Source organism: Protopterus annectens, chromosome 4.part0, assembly GCF_019279795.1.
Source record: "Protopterus annectens isolate FY-2018-M chromosome 4.part0, PAN1.0, whole genome shotgun sequence".
Lineage (NCBI taxonomy): Eukaryota > Metazoa > Chordata > Ceratodontiformes > Protopteridae > Protopterus > Protopterus annectens.
This window is the reverse complement of record NC_056733.1, coordinates 817,782,252-817,799,775: the sequence shown is the minus strand read 5'-3', so window position 1 is coordinate 817,799,775 and position 17,524 is coordinate 817,782,252. Positions and strand designations below refer to the sequence as shown.

Sequence of the window (17,524 nt, the reverse complement as noted above, 5' to 3'; positions counted from 1 at the left end):
AACCAGCCGCCACCATTTTTTTGATCACTGGATTGCCTATATTTCTCAAAAATGTACAAGAAAAAGAGAAGAGGGGAGAAAAAGACCACCACCTGTTTACAATTCCCATTACACTTAAAACTATCAAGCAAAGAAAACCCTGTACCTCAAATACAGTACTATTTAAGTGTTCTCTTTACTTAGTGTTCTCCCCTCTCTTCCCCTCCCCAAAGTATTTTTCTGAACATTAATGACATGAAGTAGGGCATATACTTTAGAGTCCCCCACACAAACACATTTTGAAAAAGTCCAATATTTTCAGATTTTCTTGTTTGTCATATTTTACAAACAATTATTACAGTATAATCCCACATTAAGTTACTAATTTTATTACTGTTCTCCATCACCCAAATCCTGTCTGATTCATTTCCAACATAAATGCCAAGAGGTCCAGCAAGACAAACATCGTTCTCAGTAGAAAAACCACTTTAATGTGAAGAGCAAAGCTTTCGGATAAAATCCTTTATCAATACTGAAAATACAAATGCAGAGTATATATAGGTCTAAAAAAGTCAAATGACTGGCAGCCAAGAAGTCACATGACCCAATCATTAAAACAAAACATGTAGAAATAAATATGCAAAGCTAAAAAATGCAACAGCATAATGCATACATGAAAACAAAAAAACATTTTAAAAAGGAAGAATGTATATTTAAAAAAAAAAAAAAAGCAAAGTTTTAACCTAAAAATCACATGTACAATCACATGCATAAAGAGAAAATCTCATAATCTAGATCTACTCATTCTAACCAAAATAGGTTTAAGGCTGACAGTACTATTCAAACCAGGGGGTGAGTCACCCATCAATCTAATTATCCAGTTGTATTCTTTAATTTCTAATTTGTTATTGATATCACCACCTCTGGGTGAGGGTAAAACATGGTCTATAGCTTTAAATTTAAATACACGCTGTTCACCAAATCATAGCCTGTGTTTATATAAAGCATTAGTGTCCACACATCTTCGGATTTCAGACTTGTGTTCTGTGATCCTATCTTTAAGTTTACGGGTGGTTTTACCCACATAGAAAGAGTTGCATAATACACAGGTAGCGAGGTAAACCACATGGGTGGTAACACAAGTAGCAGTTACATTGAACCTAAACAGCCTCTTACTGACTGGGTGTTCAAAGATACCTAAATGTTCATCATCAATGTCATCACAGCACGAGCAATTATAACATTTTCGTGTGCCCATAGTGCTGGATGGATGTGTTGTGATATTTGTAGGAAAATCTTTGTAACAGAGGACACTCGAGGGTACTCATGTTACGATATGCAAAAAAATGGGACATTGCCCAGCATTGCTTTTAACTCTTCAGATGCCATCAAGATTAGCCAATTCTTATGGATAATACGTTTAATACATGGTGTATTTGTACTAAACGAAGTAACGTATCTTACTTTCATCTCATTCTGGATGGACACATTGGGCAAAATATACACACTATTCTTCTCCTCAACTCTCATGCTCCCTTCCTTCTCTCCAACATTTTCTGTTGAAATACTGGAAAAGGTTTCACAGGTACAGTCTTCTCTGTGGTCTTTATTACCATAAGAAGAAGAAGAAGAATCTCCTTCTGTTTCACAGCTCAGTTTTTGATGGACAAACTTTTGTATTTCCTCCTTAGTATGCACTTTGTCAAAACATTATTTAGTCCCTCCAGGGAAGAATACCTTGAAGACAGCTGGATACAGCAGTTTGAATCTCACACCTACGGCTCGACATTTTTTGAATATTGCCTGGTGTACAATGAGTAATCATTCTCCACAAACACTCTGCTGGCTCCCGCTTTCAGTATTTTGTCCTTCTTACACAGTTTTGTTAGAATCAACTCCTTCAGTTAAGTAGGACTGCATCCTTATTCTAGGTCTAGATTGCTTTCTTATGGCTAGGTTTGGAGCAGACACATGATGTAACCGTTCAACTAACAGTTCTTGCTGTGGAATACCAGTCCAGTTGCTTATTTGATCTTTCATAAAATTAATGCAGTCTACTCCCTCCAGCTTCTCTGTTATAGCTGAAAAGCTTAGGTTTTCCCTATGTGCCCTGTCCTCTAATGCTATTTTTCAAAACATCTCTTCTCTGAGCAGTCTCATATTCAGCCAGCCTTTTTTTCATTTCCAACTCTGATTTTTACAGCTTTATAATCTCATCTGAATATCTGTTTAAAGCTTCTTCCATTTGTTCCAGCCTTTTGTTGTTCGTGCTGATATAGTCTACCAGTGTTGGCATGTAGTCGTCTTACACCTTCCTGCAGATTACTGTAAGTCATGTCTGAAGGTTGCATTACTTTTTAATGAACAGCTGAAGAACTCTCCCTAGTCAGGTGTTTCTTCCTCACTTTTTATAGCAGATTTTTTTCCAGATCTTCTGTTTTTCTTTATTCCTGGCATCCAAGCGGTGTACTTGCTAACCAGTTACTGAACTTTACCCATAAACACAAGTCTAATGGCCTTCTCTGTTGAGTTTCTGTTTTCACACTGGGAGAGCTAGAAAAAAAAGAAGTTATGTACTCACCATAACGTTCCATCTGAGTAGGTACTTCATTTGTCTGCAACCTGTGGGTATCGGATCAGACTTCGGATCCGAGCCGGCAGCTTACCAAGCTCCAAGATCCGAGCTCCTAGCTCCTCCCCCATACCCATAATCCCCTGCTACCAACCACATTACCTCAGATCGTTTTTTTTGCCTTACCAACCTGTAAACATGAAAAATCAACTGCAAAGGTGATCAGAAAATCCCGAAAGGTTCGGGGGATGGCAGGGGGGGGTCGGTTGCAGACAAATGAAGTACCTACTCAGATGGAACGTTATGGTGAGTACATAACTTCTTTATCTGAAGTAGTTACTTCAATTTGCTCTGCAACCTGTGGGACAGAGTCCCCAGCTACTTATAAGAACCTGGGTGGTCCTTACGGAAGGATATTCCGAAGCACCGCGGAGCCAAAAGAAGCCTTACTTCTCGAAATCACATCTAATTTATAATGAGAAATGAACGTATGAGAAGAGGACCAAGTAGCCGCTGAACATATGTCGTCCACTGGAACCCTAGACCAGAAGGCTGTTGAAGTGGCTACAGATCTTGTAGAATGAGCACGGATATTAACCAGGGCTGGTTTGCCAGACAATATATACCCCTGAATAATACACTGACAAATCCAATTTGCCACAGTAACTTTGGAAATGGCTTTACCCATGGCTGATTTTGCATACGAGACAAATAACTGGTCCGACTTGCGAAACTCTCTAGTCCTATGCAAGTAGAAACGCAGCTGTCTGTGTACATCCAATTTGTGTAATGTGTATTCTCCCTTGTTCTGAAATGTGGGAAAAAACACTGGTAAATTTATTGATTAATTTATATTTGCTTCTGAAGCAACCTTAGGCAAGAAAGACGGGTTAGTCCTGAGGGACACTCTATCTTTGTGAAAGATTAGGTAAGGAGGCTTCATACACAAGGCTTGTAATTCTGAAACCCTTTTGGCCGAAGTAATGGCCACTAAGAAGGCTGTTTTCCATGACAAGAACTTCAACGGAATTGAGGCCGCAGGTTCGAAAGGTGGACTTAAGGCTTGCAAGACTAGAGTGAGGTCCCATGGGGGAACCACAGACTTTATTGGTGGATTTAAAAGGAAGATGCCTCATAAGAAGGTTTTGCACAACTTTGTAGATGCTAAGGAACCTATGCCATCACCCACATGAAAATGGGAGATGGCCGCCAATTGTACCTTAACCGTAGAAGCGCTTGCTCCCTGATGAAAGATTAATGAGAGGAAGTCTAGGATGGTCGGGATAGGGACAGTAAATGGGTCCAAGCCCTTATCTTCGGCCCAAATGGAAAAACGTTTCCACTTACTGTTGTAAAGTTTTCTGGTAGATGGCTTATGAGCCGCAACCAGAATGGCCTTAACGGGAGATGAGATACCGGGAGTCCTAGCCATTAATGGAACTGGATCAGCCAAGCCACAAGCTTGAGGCTGACCAGGTTGGGCAATCCGCGGGATGAGAAATCAGTTCTGGACTGGGATCCAGAATCCATGGAGGAGCCATACTGAGACCGCAGAAAGGAGAACCAGATCTGCCAAGGCCAGAATGGGGCTATGAGGATAACTCTGCTCCCCAACCGACAGGCTTTCTGAATGAACTTCATCATGAGAGGAAGGGAAGGATAAGCATAAAGGAGCCCGGGAGGCCAAGCATGGACCAGAGCGTCTCTGGGGGTTTCCCCTCTGGGGGGAATTATTGCGAAGTACTCGCTGCATTTTGTGTTTAAAGGAGAAGCAAAAAGATCGCAGCAAGGCTGACCCCTTTTGTGGAAGATCTGTTTCGCAACAGATGGATTCAGAGACCACTCGTACGGAGTGAGGAGCACCCGACTTAGCTTGTCCGCTAATATGTTGGATCGTCCCGGGATGTGCGTTGCTACCAGAAAGCGGTTGGTGGAGATCGCCCATTCCCAAACTCTCACGGCCTCTCGACACAGGGGGTAAGATCTGGTTCCTCCCTGTTTGTTTATGTACCAGACTACAGACATGTTGTCTGTCTGGATCGCAATAGTCCCCAGGGGAAGAAGGTCGTGGAGGGCTTGCAACGCCAAAAGCACCGCCCTCATCTCTAGGACATTGATATGCAATGCGGTCTCTAGGGGAGTCCACGTGCCTTGAACGGATCTGCCTGAACAATGCTCCCCAACCAGAGGCGAGAAGCATCCGTGGTCAACGTGGCTTCGACCGGGGGGGATCACAAAGGGCCTCCCTTCTCTGAGTTCCCACACATGCAACCACCAAAGAAGGGAGTCCCTGCAAACTCTGCTCAGCGGTATGGGCGTGTTCAACGGGTGGAACAAGAAGGACCATTGGACTTGAAGGGTCCATTGCAATATCCGCATTCGCAGACGGGCATGGAGGGAAAGACCGATCTCGGCTGCCACAGACCCTAGTGCCCTCAGGACTAACTCCGCTGGAGGAGAAGGATTCCGTAGAAGGGCCAACACCTGATAAGACAAGCTGTTCAGTCTGACTGATGTTAGGGTAGCTCCAGAAATTCGAGTATCCAACCTGGCCCCTATGAATTCCAGGGCTGGAGTGGGGCACAGGAAGGACTTCTGCAGGTTTACTGAAATGCCTAGGTTGTGGGCTAGAGTCAGTGCGTAATCTCTCGATACTGAGAGCTGATGCCTGTTGGTCGCGGTAAGGAGCCAGTCGTCTAGGTACAGAAAGACCTAAATGCCCTGAAGTCTCAGGTGGGCAGCAACCACCGCCATGACTTTGGTGAACACTCTGGGGGCTGAAGAGAGGGCGAATGGAAGAACCCTGAATTGATAATGACTGGCTCCGAGCCGGAAGCGGAGAAACCTCCTGGATAGTCTGTCCATTAAAATGTGGTAGTACGCATCCTTGCGGTCTATGGAGCACATCCAGTCGTTCTCCTGCAGAAGGGGGAGGATAGATTGAAGAATGACCATCCGGAACTTTTCCTTGGGTATAAACACGTTCAGAGCGGAAAGGTCTAAGATGGGTCTGAGGTCCCCAGTTTTCTTTGGCACCAAAAAGAACCTTGAGTAATAACCCAATCTGGACTGATCTGGGGGGATGGGCTGGATGGCTCTTTTTCTTAGCAGCTTTAAAATTTCTAAAGCCGCCGCCTCCCTCTGATCGGGTGGTACATCGGGGAGGTGTCTGGTTTTGGGGGGAAGATTTAGGAAAGGAATGAAGTAACCTCTGGAAATGATATGGAGCACCCATCGATCCATTGTAAGGGACTCCCAGTTTGACAGATGCTCCGTCAACCGTTCCCCCGACTGCCTCCAGAGAGGGACAGTCGGGCAAGCCCTCAGGGCTGTTGCGCGGGTCTGTCCGAGAAAGGTTCTCTAGACCCGAAATTACGCGGCCCCCCCCCTCTGCCTCTGGGCCGGCGTCCACCTTGTCCTCCTCTGCCTCTAGAGGACAAGTGGTCCGCAGCTAGATGGGATTGCTGAGACTTGCGGAACCACAGATTCTTTTGTCCCCTCTGATTCCTGGAGAAGGATCTTTGGGGACTAGAGAAGCGGACTCCGACGGCAGACAGCGTCTTCCCGTCCTTTTCGCTTTGGACCAGCATATCGCGAACGGTCTTGCCGAAAAGAGCAGAACCGTCAAAGGGGGCATTTGCAAAGGACGCCTTGAAGGGATCTGTGAAGTCGCAAAGACGGAGCCAGGCGTGACGTCGTAAGACGACACCTGCTCCGCTGGCTCTAGTGGCTCCCTCCGAAGCATGAGAGAGGAGCCGCATAGACGTATTGGAGATGGATTTCAGAGTGGCCATTCGTGTCGTAAACACATTCCTGTCTCCGACCGACATGGACTCTGGGGGGGGCTGCAGCGTATTCCTTGATCAAGTCTCGCTGTAGCCTGATGGTATGTGCCATATAGTTCAGCGCCCTTATAGAAAAGGTCGCTGAAGCAAATCTCCGCTTCCCAATCCGGTCCAACGCTCGAGATTCTTTATCTGGCGGGTAGACCAGAGAACTCTCCTGAGCGAGTTCTTTCTTGGTGGCCGACGCCACCAACATGGCATCAACAGGGGATCCTTTGGCCCACGATTGCCTATCTGTGGGGGGGCTCAGTATTTTGTCGGGACGCCTAGGTATTGGCTCCACGGTGTCGGGCTCCTTCCACGCCCTGGTGGTAATTAAGTCCACCAGGGAGTCGGCCGGAGGGGACACCCAAGAAGTAGATGGGCTGCCTCAAATGCCTCCAGGAACACGGATTCATCAAGGGAAGGTTTTTGGGCAGACCACCCCCCTCTAATACGCAACATTTCCATGAGGTCTCCAAAGGAGACATCTTCAGGGGGTGACCTTGGGGAACCCTCCCTATCATCTAAGTCAGTGTCAGTGGTAACGGACTCGGGGGAGTCCAGGTGCCTCCTTTTACACCGACGTTTCCGAGGAACCTCCTCGGTGGGGCTATCCAAAGAGGGCTCGTCCACGGGTTGTTGTTCCTCAACAGGAACTAGCTGAAGGGCTTGGGCAGGCTGTCCCGATGGTCGGATGATGGAAGACAGACCCTCATACAGTGGGGGTACGGGTGGATCCACAGCCCGAACCGGGGATCTGGAGGATCTCGACAGTACCCTCTCCACTACCTCAAAAGCCAAAGGAGATTCACCCTTGCCAGCCTCTGAGAGCAATCTCCTCGGCTCCGAGGAAGGGATCAGGGTCGGAGCCGAAGCAGTTGGCGCCGAGAGAGAGGTGCGCTCCGAACCCAACAACTCCGAAGATACAACTCCCTCGGATCCGATGCTCAGCCCTTGGCCCCGAGAGCTCGGATCAGACAAGCTCGAGGGCATAGTCGGCGAAGAGACCAGCGCTATCGGCGCTGGCAATTCCCTGGTTCCGAATGGGCACGGATCCGATGACTCAGATCCGAAAACGAGTCGGAGAAGGAGTGATCGGGGAAAACATGGGGGCCGCGCTCCCTCCCAGAGGGGGGGGGGGCAAGAGCACCCCCATCTGCATTTGGGTCTGTAAGAACCGATGCATCATCCGATCCATATCCGCTTCGGAGATGCTTTTTGTTGACCTGGAAGAGGTAGTCGAGGCGGGCCGGGAGGGCCGCCTCGATGACCTCGAGGGAGACCGATCTTCCTCCTCCGGCGAGAAGCTAGGCGAACGGAGCCGAGAGGAGAAGGATCCGGAGACCCCAGAAGGAGACTTAGTTATTTTAGCTGGCGGGGTGAGACTCGGTCCGCCTTTTATGAATCTATGTCCCACCTTATCCTTGTGCCTCTTCTCCTTAGTTGAGGAGGCAAAAGTTTCTCCAGAGCTCAAACCCGAAGTGGGAGGTTGAGTCCCGGGTTGAGCTGAGGGAACAGAGGGCGTAGAGGACGCTGAGGCAGCCGGAGCCCAAACAGGAGAGGAAGAAGAAGCTGACTCCTGGGGGAGCTTTCCCGCCAGGATCAGCTTGTTCTTCCTATCCCAAAGTGCCCGCGGGTTAAAGGCCGCACAGATCTGGCAAGCCTCTGAAAGATGGGCTGCCCCCAGGCACAAAACGCACTGAGTGTGGCCATCAGCTGGGGAAAGCTTGTGGCCACACTCAGTACATTTGGAAAAAATGGCCTTAGGCCCTTCCGCCATGTTGAAGCACTCATACACACACCCAAACGCTAAGGAGGGAGAGGGAGTGACAAGAAAACTACTGTACCAGTAAAAATTTAAAAAACTAACATTAACAAGGGGGTAGAAGGTTTTACTGCCACACACACACACGATTTTGAAGTTTTTGGTGAAAAAAGATTGAAAACGATCTCACCCAGCCAGGAGCTCTTCAAAAGTAAAGCTTCTTCAGCCGCGGCAAAAAACGATCTGAGGTAATGTGGTTGGTAGCAGGGGATTATGGGTAGGGGGGAGGAGCTAGGAGCTCGCATCTTGGAGCTTGGTAAGCTGCCGGCTCGGATCCGAAGTCGGATCTGATACCCACAGGTTGCAGAGCAAATTAAGTAACTACTTCAGATAAAGCTGTTACTCAGTGTGCAGCCATCTAGTGTCCCAGCACTAAAAAGAATCTTGAGTAAGTTCAGGATTCTTTGTTTGGGGGGACCTCTTGGATTACTATTTTCTAGCATTTTTTTTCCTAGTGCTACTGCTTTCCTTCTGACTGGGTGGGATGTTGCGAATTTTGATTCCTGCTAAAGGGGGAGAAAGGGAAAAGGGAATTATGCAATCTCTGTAAATAATCCTCTACACCCATGCACCTTCTGTAATGTCTATCCAGGTCCTCTGGTGCAGGAATAGCCAAACGCCGATGGCCTCCAGAGATGAACAATCAGGCTTCCTTTCAGGTGAGCTGATAGGGTCTGCTGGAGAAGAAATATTTGGATCCCTTGTTCTGTGGGCTTCCTCTGTCACACGAGTGGCATCTTCCATTAAAGTTCCCCCCTCTGCCCATGAGGGATTTATCTCCACATGGATCACTGAAAGGACCCTGGGACTTTTTGAACCATATTTTTAGACCACCTCACTGACTCCTAGAAAATGTTCTTTGAGGAGATGAAAAATGTACGCCCACTGCAGACAAGGTCTTACCATCTTGGTCACACCACAACAGTGTCTCTTTCACTTTGAGGCCAAACATTGAATTTCCATCAAAAGGAGCACGGACAAAGGAGGACTTAAAGGACTTCGCAAAAATCACACAGGTGCATCCAGTCATGCCTCCTAATGGAAATACCTGAACCTGGCACCCTTGCGGTACCTTCAGCTGCATGTAAAATTAACCTCATAGATAAATTAGTAATAGACAATAAGGTAGCCAACTGTGATGCAATGGAAGTCTGTGCCTCAGGAGTTACTGCCCCTGAGAGGGATTTGGAAAGCTCTTTAATTAAATTCCTCTATAGTCTGGTAAAGTGAACCAAACAGTTCAGTAATTAAACATATGTTGCTGAAGCTAAACGCGCTTCACAAATCTGTCCATCGCCCAAAACTCCCTATTATGGTGATAAATAGATGAGCTCTGCTCCACGAGTTCTTTGTGGGTATTATGACAATGGCATCTACTGGTATTCTCTTGCTCCACAACACTTTCCCCTTGGGTGGTGCCAGAATCCTATTTGGTCTGTAGGGGATGGGCTCAGCTGAATCTTGTTCCTTCCACTCCCGTTGAGAGATCAACTCAGTGAGCTCGTCAGTGGGCACAGTCACCTAGGAAATAGAAGGGCCAGACCCAAATGCCTCCAGGAGTACAGATTTCACTTGGGAAAGGTTATTGGTAGACCAACCATCCCTTTGCTTAAGGATCTCCAAAATGTCTTCAAAGATGATGTCATCAGGTGCTGATCTTTGGGATGTTTCTCCTTCATCTAAATCACCATCTTCTATGACAGTCTCCTGAGGAGAGTCTAATTGCGTCCTCTTGCACTTACTCTTCCAAGGGACTTCCTTGGTGGGGTGCTCCTGAATAGTAGCAGAAGAAATGAGGATACTTTGGGATGGTTGTTCCTGTGTGGTAGAGTGAGGGGACTCACAGCACAAAGACTTCTGAGAACCAGATGGAAGATCCGGGGGGGGGACTGTCTGAATTCTGGAAGAGAATACTCTCTCGACTATCTCAAAGGCAGAATGCCCCAGGGACAAGAAGCTGAAGGAGCCGAGGATGACTGCTTCCAGACCAGTGGCACCCTATGACACGAAGACATCACAACAGAGGTAGACGTTGGAGCTGAGCTGTCCAATGCCAAAGGTCTGAGGGGCAGAGAGAGCTCCAACCATTTCAGAGTAGACTCTAGCACCTTGAAGCCAACAGCAGCTCTTTGACTCCGAGTTTCGCCCAGATCTGACAACAGTGGAGCTGGTACAGTCAGAGAAGGAATCCGATCAGAAGACACCTCTATCTTCAGTGAAACAGTCAGTTCTGGAAGGCTTGGATCCAAGGGCGCCAAAGCATGGATCAGAGAAAAAGCCAAGATGGGTGCAGTAACACTGGTGAAGGCCTCCTGATCCAAAGGGGAAGGAGTCGGGAGAACTCCCATCTGTATCTGCACCGAGAGAAACTTCCTCATCATTCTATCCACATATGCCTCTGTAAGACTCCTGGTAAATTGGGAAGAAGTGGAGTGATCTTGAGTGACAGTACCTTTCTAAAAAAGGCAAGGTAGCCGAGACTGGGTCCAGAGAGGACACACAATGAGTCTGAGGGAGCTGTTTTGGCTCAGACAGAACCGGATCTTAGGGGGCAGACCTTAGGATCTGAAGAAGGCAGATCCTAGGATTTAGGCTTCAGATCCAACAGTTTCAAGAACTTCTGGGTCAGCTCCTTGTTTGGATCTGAAGAGGTAGTGGAGGATCCAGAAAGTTCAGCTAGTCATTTCCTTGACTCTTTCTGGCCTGCCTTGGAGGGATGAGCTGTAGCCAGAAATTCAGAAAAAAATAGCTAGAAGGTGTCCCTTTCAAAATCAACTTATTTTTCCTATCCACTAAAGCCCTAGGATTTAATTACGTACAAATCTCACAAGGGATTTCCAAATAGGCAGGGCCCAAACAATACACTATGGCGTCAGACAAGAGAATCTTGTGCCCATGCTCCTTGCACTTTTTGAATCCAGAAGGTTTTTCAGTCATACTCACAGTAAGGCTGTATAGAAATAAACACTTTAAATACAAGGAAGAAAGAAAGGGGAAACCTACCAGAGAGGGAAAAATTACTACCAACAATAGTATTTAGATAAGCTAGAGAAATGTGTAGGGATTAGGAAGGTTATAAAAGAATATAACTGGTTTCTCACTATAACGCTCAACAGCTGGTATTTACCACATCCGTACGCGAAGGTGGCAAACGAGACCCAATATATGGAGGGGGACTACAGCATTATGGGTAAGCGAGGAGCTTAAGAGTTTGCAGTAGGCCATGAGCTGTAAAAAGTGGCAGAGTAGGATCAGAGGATTGGATCTGAACCCACATGCTGAGGAATGAATGAAAATTGAAAACATCAGATCTAGTTTTAAATTTTCTGGTGCAGAATTTGCTTATTACAAGTAAGGCAGTTATTAATTTCAGAAACCTAACGATAGCCCTGATTCTCAAAACCTCCTCAGTTACAAACGAGCACAAATGAATACATTTTCTTATGCAACAGAGCATGTTACAGATGCATAACTTCTCTCGTACTGTGGTAAGAAAGAACTGAAGATGGCATGGATGGTAGGCTGTCATCCAACAGCCTGCAGAATTAAAGGTGAAAAGCTGTGGAAGTCAGGCTGTGCATTAGGCCTTCTGAAGAAGTCCCAGATGTTACACTACTGCAACATATGATGAACACTGTAAACATCTACTGAGATGTTAAAAATTTCCAATGCATGTAGAGAGAAAAAAAAAAGCTTTCCTACATACCCTGAACAACTTACAGAGAGATTAAATCACATTTATGAGCAACAAAAACAATGCACCACTTACTTTCAGCAGAAATAAAGGTCACAGCAACATAGATGAAAGTATTTTTGCATTTACCTTTTACTAACTTGCCATCAGAAGCAGGTTTAGTAGAGGAAGGCACGGTGTCGGTGTCTATCTGTTCTTCTGCTACATCTTCAGATTCTTCTAGGGATTCTTCAGGCACGTCGATTTGTGGACTCCTGCTAGCTTCCTCATCTGAGACATGTGGTGGCGTTACAACCTGCAGCAGCATGGAACAAAAGTCAGTGCATGTCAATACAATAAATGAAAATCTGTACTTGACTGCTGGGAACAGCTTTCCACTTGAATGCAGGATAACACTACAAATGCAAAATATTTGTGTAACTGCTTCAGTTAAGAATCCCTCTATTTGCAACATGCACTGCCCTTAGCAATAATTAATCCCACAGGGCACTATAAAATTAATGTGCCAAGTCTTGCCCTGGCCTTTGAAATGCTGAACAAGTTGTAATGCCTTTAAAAGGTGGGAACAGATGATTAGGTAGCAGTTTCCAAAATGACCTATGTGGTCATCCCCACCCAAATGAGACAGCAGTAGTAGCTATAACCATGGTGGTATGAGCATTCTGTATGGCAGTGTTTCTTCATGATAAATGTAGTTAAGGCATTACATTGAGCACCCTACTTAGAGATAGTTTGCTTACTAACAATATGTTCCTTCTCTACTTTTTACAATGGAAATAAAGAGCTTACCAAATTTCTCCACTGGATTTGTTCTGTCCAAGCAGAACCTCAACTGCCTGCACACATCTGTAGAATGCAAGATTCCTTCCCCTTGTTTTGTGGGAAGGAAAAAAGGTAGGAGATTGGTTTGGATTTAATGACAGTTCTGTAACAACTTATGGCATACAGGAGGGGCTGGTCCTGAAGTTAACTTTGCCCTTGTGAGACATCAGGAAAACCTCAGGCCCAGAAAAAGTACCTAACTGCTGGTTAAAGTATTAACATCTTTGCATGAAGATTTAGCCATGAGTAAGAAAGTACAGTTGTGTACACTTACCATGAATGTAGATGTTCGAGTGTATTTACTGTTGCAGTCATTACATTTGGGTAATCTGCTGGCAGGTTGCCCTCAGTCGGCCTGATTAACTACGTCTTGGGTCCTGCGTTGGTTGCTGTCCCTTCTTCCATGACGTCAGACCAAGCTGCAAGATTCAACGTTTGGAGCTGAGGGTATAGAATATGGTTCTCCTGCTGAGACAGTAAGGAAGGTGTCTGAGGCAGGTGCCAAGATGGCAGAGGCATGGATTTTTATTGAAGAAAAAGATAGGCCCTTGTCAAGCATCTCAGTTAAATATTGTAAAATCTGAGGAATATTGGGCTTTGCTGCGTCTATTCCTTGTGCGTGGTTCCAAGCACAAAATCTCTTCCATTTATCAGCATAGGATTTTCTAGTACTAGGCCTTCTGGCTTCCAAAATAACATCCATCACAGATTCAGTGAGAGGTGTGGTTTGAATAACTAGTTGATTAGTCATGCTGCAAGATTCAGAGTTTGGAGCGGAGTGTGCAGAATTTGATAGTTCTGAGACAGTCGGGGTGTGTGTCAAGTACCATGGAGGAAGATGCGACATGTTCCTTAGAATCGGGTACCAGTGCTGTCGAGGCCAATCCGGAGCAATTAGGATCATTTTTGTTTTTTTCTGTTCGACTTTTAGTAAGACCTTGGAGAGAAGAGGCAGAGGGGGAAAGGCACAGACTGACAGGTTTTTCCAGCTGAAGGACAGAGCATCTACTTTCCATGTTTTTTTTGTGATGAACTCTTGTGCAGAATTTGTCCAACTGATAGTTTTGGGTAGAGGCAAACAGATCTATGTCTGGGCTCCCCCACTTCTGTGTTAAGATGCTGAAGATTTGTGGATCCAGTTTACATTCGTGCAGGTCCATAAGATTTCTGCTTAGGTTGTCTGCCAGAGTATTTTGCTTTCCTGGCAGGAAATGAGCTTGGAGATGTATTTGGTAAGTCAAGGCTGTGTTCCACAAGGCCATGGCTAGTCTGCAAAGGGGTAGGAATGTGTACCCCCCTGCTAGTTTATGTACCACATAACAGTGGTGCTGTCTGTCTATCAGTAGTTGTCCTGGATGAAGCAAGTCCTTGAAGGCTGTCAGAGCATTCTGAACAGCTAGCATTTCTTTCTGGTTGATATGCAGATGCATTTGGTTTGGGTGCCATTTGCCCTGAATGCATCTCCCTGCCAGGTGGGCCCCCCCAAGCATAATCTGATGCATCTGTAGTTAGGGTTTGGGTGGCAGGGGGTAGAGTGAATGACAGTCCCTTGTTTTGGTGACATGTCTCTGCCCACCAAAGAAACTCCTGTTGTTGGCAGGGAATGAGAGGAATCATTGTTCCTAGGTTGTGACCATGTTGACTCCATAAACTTTTTAGGTACCACTGAAGTTTCCTCATATGCAGTCTCGCATATGTAATTAGTAGGATGCAGGATGCCATGAACCTCAAAGCATGCAGAATTTGTCTTGCAGATAACTGGGTTTTTGTTGCGATTTGTTTGAAGTATGTTGTCAGTTGCCTTTGTTTGTCTGGCGTGAGGTAAACCATCTGGGCAGTTGTATTCAAGCTTGCACCCAGGAATGTAATTATTTGAGATGGTACCAGTTGTGATTTCTTTTCGTTTATGGTGTACCCAAGGCATGCTAGAAGCCTTTTTACAAACACCAGATGTTGAAGAAGTGTGTCCTTGTCCTCTGCTTGAATGAGACAATCACCCAGATAAGGATAAATTTGAATGCTTCTTTGTCTGCAGAATGCAATTACTGGGGCCAGGCACTTTGTAAAGACCCTGGGTGCAGTAGATAAGCCAAAGGGCAGTGCAGAGAATTGGTAATGCAAAAAACCTGCTTTGAAGCGGAGGTATCTTCTGCATGATTTCCCTTAATGGGATATTACAGGTATGCCTCTAAGTCTAGAGTTACTAAACAAGCATTCTTGCCCAGCATAGGCAGTAGCTGTTGTAAAGTCAGCATTTTGAATTTTGAGATGTCCAAGAATGTGTTCAGAATCGATAAGTCCAGAACTGGACGCCATGAATCATCTTTTCTGGGTACCAGGAAAAGTCGAATAAAAACCTTGTCCTTTTCTGGTACAGGTTGAATAGCCCCCATATCCATGAGGGACATGACTTGTTTCTGGGCCTCTGCCCACTGGTTTTGTGGCAGATCCAGCCATCCGTTTGGAACTGGCAAAGTACGGAAATTAAATCTGTACCCTTGGATACTATGTTTAATACCCACTTGTCCTGGGTAATTAACTGCCAATTTTGAGCATGAAGTGCTAGTTTTCCCTCCAAAGGGGCTGCCAAAGGACAATTGCTTGGTGATGGTAGAGGAAAGTCATTGAGACTGCTTACTGTAGGGTTGTGCTTTGTTTCCTCCAGATTTGGAGGTGGAGGCACCCCACTGCTTTGACCTGTAAGAACCCTGTGAATGATATCTGGAGCCTTTTGAGTGCCTGGATTTGCCCTGGGTGGCTCTGTTGGACACAGGAAAGGACCAATTCTTAGTAGGCCAGTGTCTACTGAACCTGGGTGGCTGCACTTGCAAGAAATCTTTTACAGTTTGCATAGAGTTAGCTTTGTCTTCCATTTCTTCTGCCTTATTACCAAACAAAGTGTCATGCTGCAAAGGGGCATCCAACAATTTAGCTTTAACATGATCAGGCAGATTTTGCTCCTTGAGCCAGGCATGCCTTCTAATCACAAATCCAGTAACGGCGGCACTACAAGAGGCCTCCAAGGAATCAAAACCACATTGCAAAGTATGCTTTCCAACCTGTTCTGCTGAATGCAATAAACCCTGTAACTATTTTCCACACAATCAGAAATCAACATCATTTTCTGTTTCACTAAGCCCACAACATGCTGTTAAGCATATGAAACTGGCAGTTTAAAGCCCTGATTGCCAAGGTTGCAGATGTGTAAACCTTCTTACCCCATCTATCCAGCACCCTGGAATCTCTATCAGAAGGGGAAGAATTTTTGGCTGTAGAAGCCTTTACACCTTTGGGACCCTGAGAAATAGTCTCAGGATCAGCAGCAGGATTTTTGAAAAGAAATTTGTGGGAGTCAGGAACCCTGTAATATCTGTCTGGCTTACTACGAGCCGGAGGCAGGGAATCAGGAGCCGTGCTCGATTCCGAAAACACATAATCAACAATGTCTAATACAGGAGGTATTGCCAAAGGCCTATGCTGAGGAAAAAGGAAATCCCTAAGCCTCTTTTTTGATTCAGAGAAGTCCTGACTCTCCCAGTGAAAATGTTCCTTAAAGTATGCAAGGTCTCTCCAAAAGAGTAATCCTCAGGAGGAAATGCAGATGGGATGGATTCCTCTGCATCAGAATCCTCATAGGGTGGAACAGAAAATTACTGATCAGAAGAGGAATCAGAAGAAATGGAAACCTGATATGAAGATTCACAATCAGTGCCTTGCCTAGGCCTCTTAGCAGGGGGTGTGGTTGGGAACCCCTGATCAAGGTAATTAAACCCTCAGCCATTTTGATCATATGTTTTTTAGGCATAGGGGGCCTGAGCACGTGGCTCATGCGTCGTTTTTTTAGACACAGATGTTGTTTTTGACCTTGTTTTTGTTACTGGCATCAGTTTAATGTAAAAATGTTGAGGCCTGAAAACACCCTCAGAAGCCGGTGCCTGCTCAGCGGCTCCGGACCCATCCAAGGGAGAGACATACGCGGGTTCAATACTCTGAGAATCTCATGGCATACTGGGCTCCGAATGGGTCTCGGTACCGGCCTGCGACTCAAAAGTAGTGGTTATCAGGGGCTGCGAAAGTGCCTCACTGAGTACCGGCGACTGGCTTAGGAGAAGCTCCGTCATGAGTTTTGGACCTCGACGGTCTGTCTGTCTTTTTCTTTGCATTTTTTGTGAACTCCGGTAGTCGGACTGCTAACCGACGACATTTCAAGATAGTTAAATCTTGAACCAAAATATGCAGAAGCAAAAATATACCGACGCTTAACAGTGCGTTGGTTAAATTTAGCACAAAACTGACAGCAAGGAACGTTGTTATCAGGGCCTAGGCAAGGAATACAGTACAAATGAAAATCCTTATGAGGTATTTGCTTCCCACAAGTAATGCAATTATTAACTTTTACTGACATCGGAAAGGAGCAAGAAAAAGTTTCCCCAACGGGGTACTTGGCTTTAGTTTGAAGACTTCGGTTCTGAAACTCAAATACGAAAATTTCAGGAGTCAGTCGACCGGCACTTGCCAACTGCTTCTGCTTCGGGCACTGCGCGGCAAGAAAGATGGAATAAAATGGCATCGGCTGCAAGTTTTATATCCCTGATGACCTGACATCATGGAAGAGGAGACAGCAACCGACGCAGGACCCAAGACTTTGTTATTCAGGTCGAATGAGGGCTAACTGCCAGCAGATTACCCGAATGTAATGACTGCAAAGTACAGTTGTGTACATTTAGCACAAACGTAGATGTTAGAGTGTATTCACTGTTACAGTCATTACATTTGGGTAATCTGCTGGCAGGTTGCCCTCAGTC

At 45.8% G+C, this 17,524-nt stretch overlaps 1 protein-coding gene across 5 annotated transcripts in view; it reads right to left on the bottom strand.

Annotated features, from left to right (window-relative positions):
- LOC122799595 (splicing factor SWAP) overlaps window positions 1-17,524 on the bottom strand; it is a 1,354,031-nt gene that overhangs the window by 1,055,911 nt on the left and 280,596 nt on the right. For all 5 annotated transcript variants that reach the window (XM_044068762.1, XM_044068763.1, XM_044068764.1 and 2 more), the window contains exon 11: window positions 12,027-12,192. In XM_044068762.1, coding sequence (XP_043924697.1) covers window positions 12,027-12,192 — 166 coding nt within the window. The remainder of the gene's footprint in view (window positions 1-12,026; window positions 12,193-17,524) is intronic.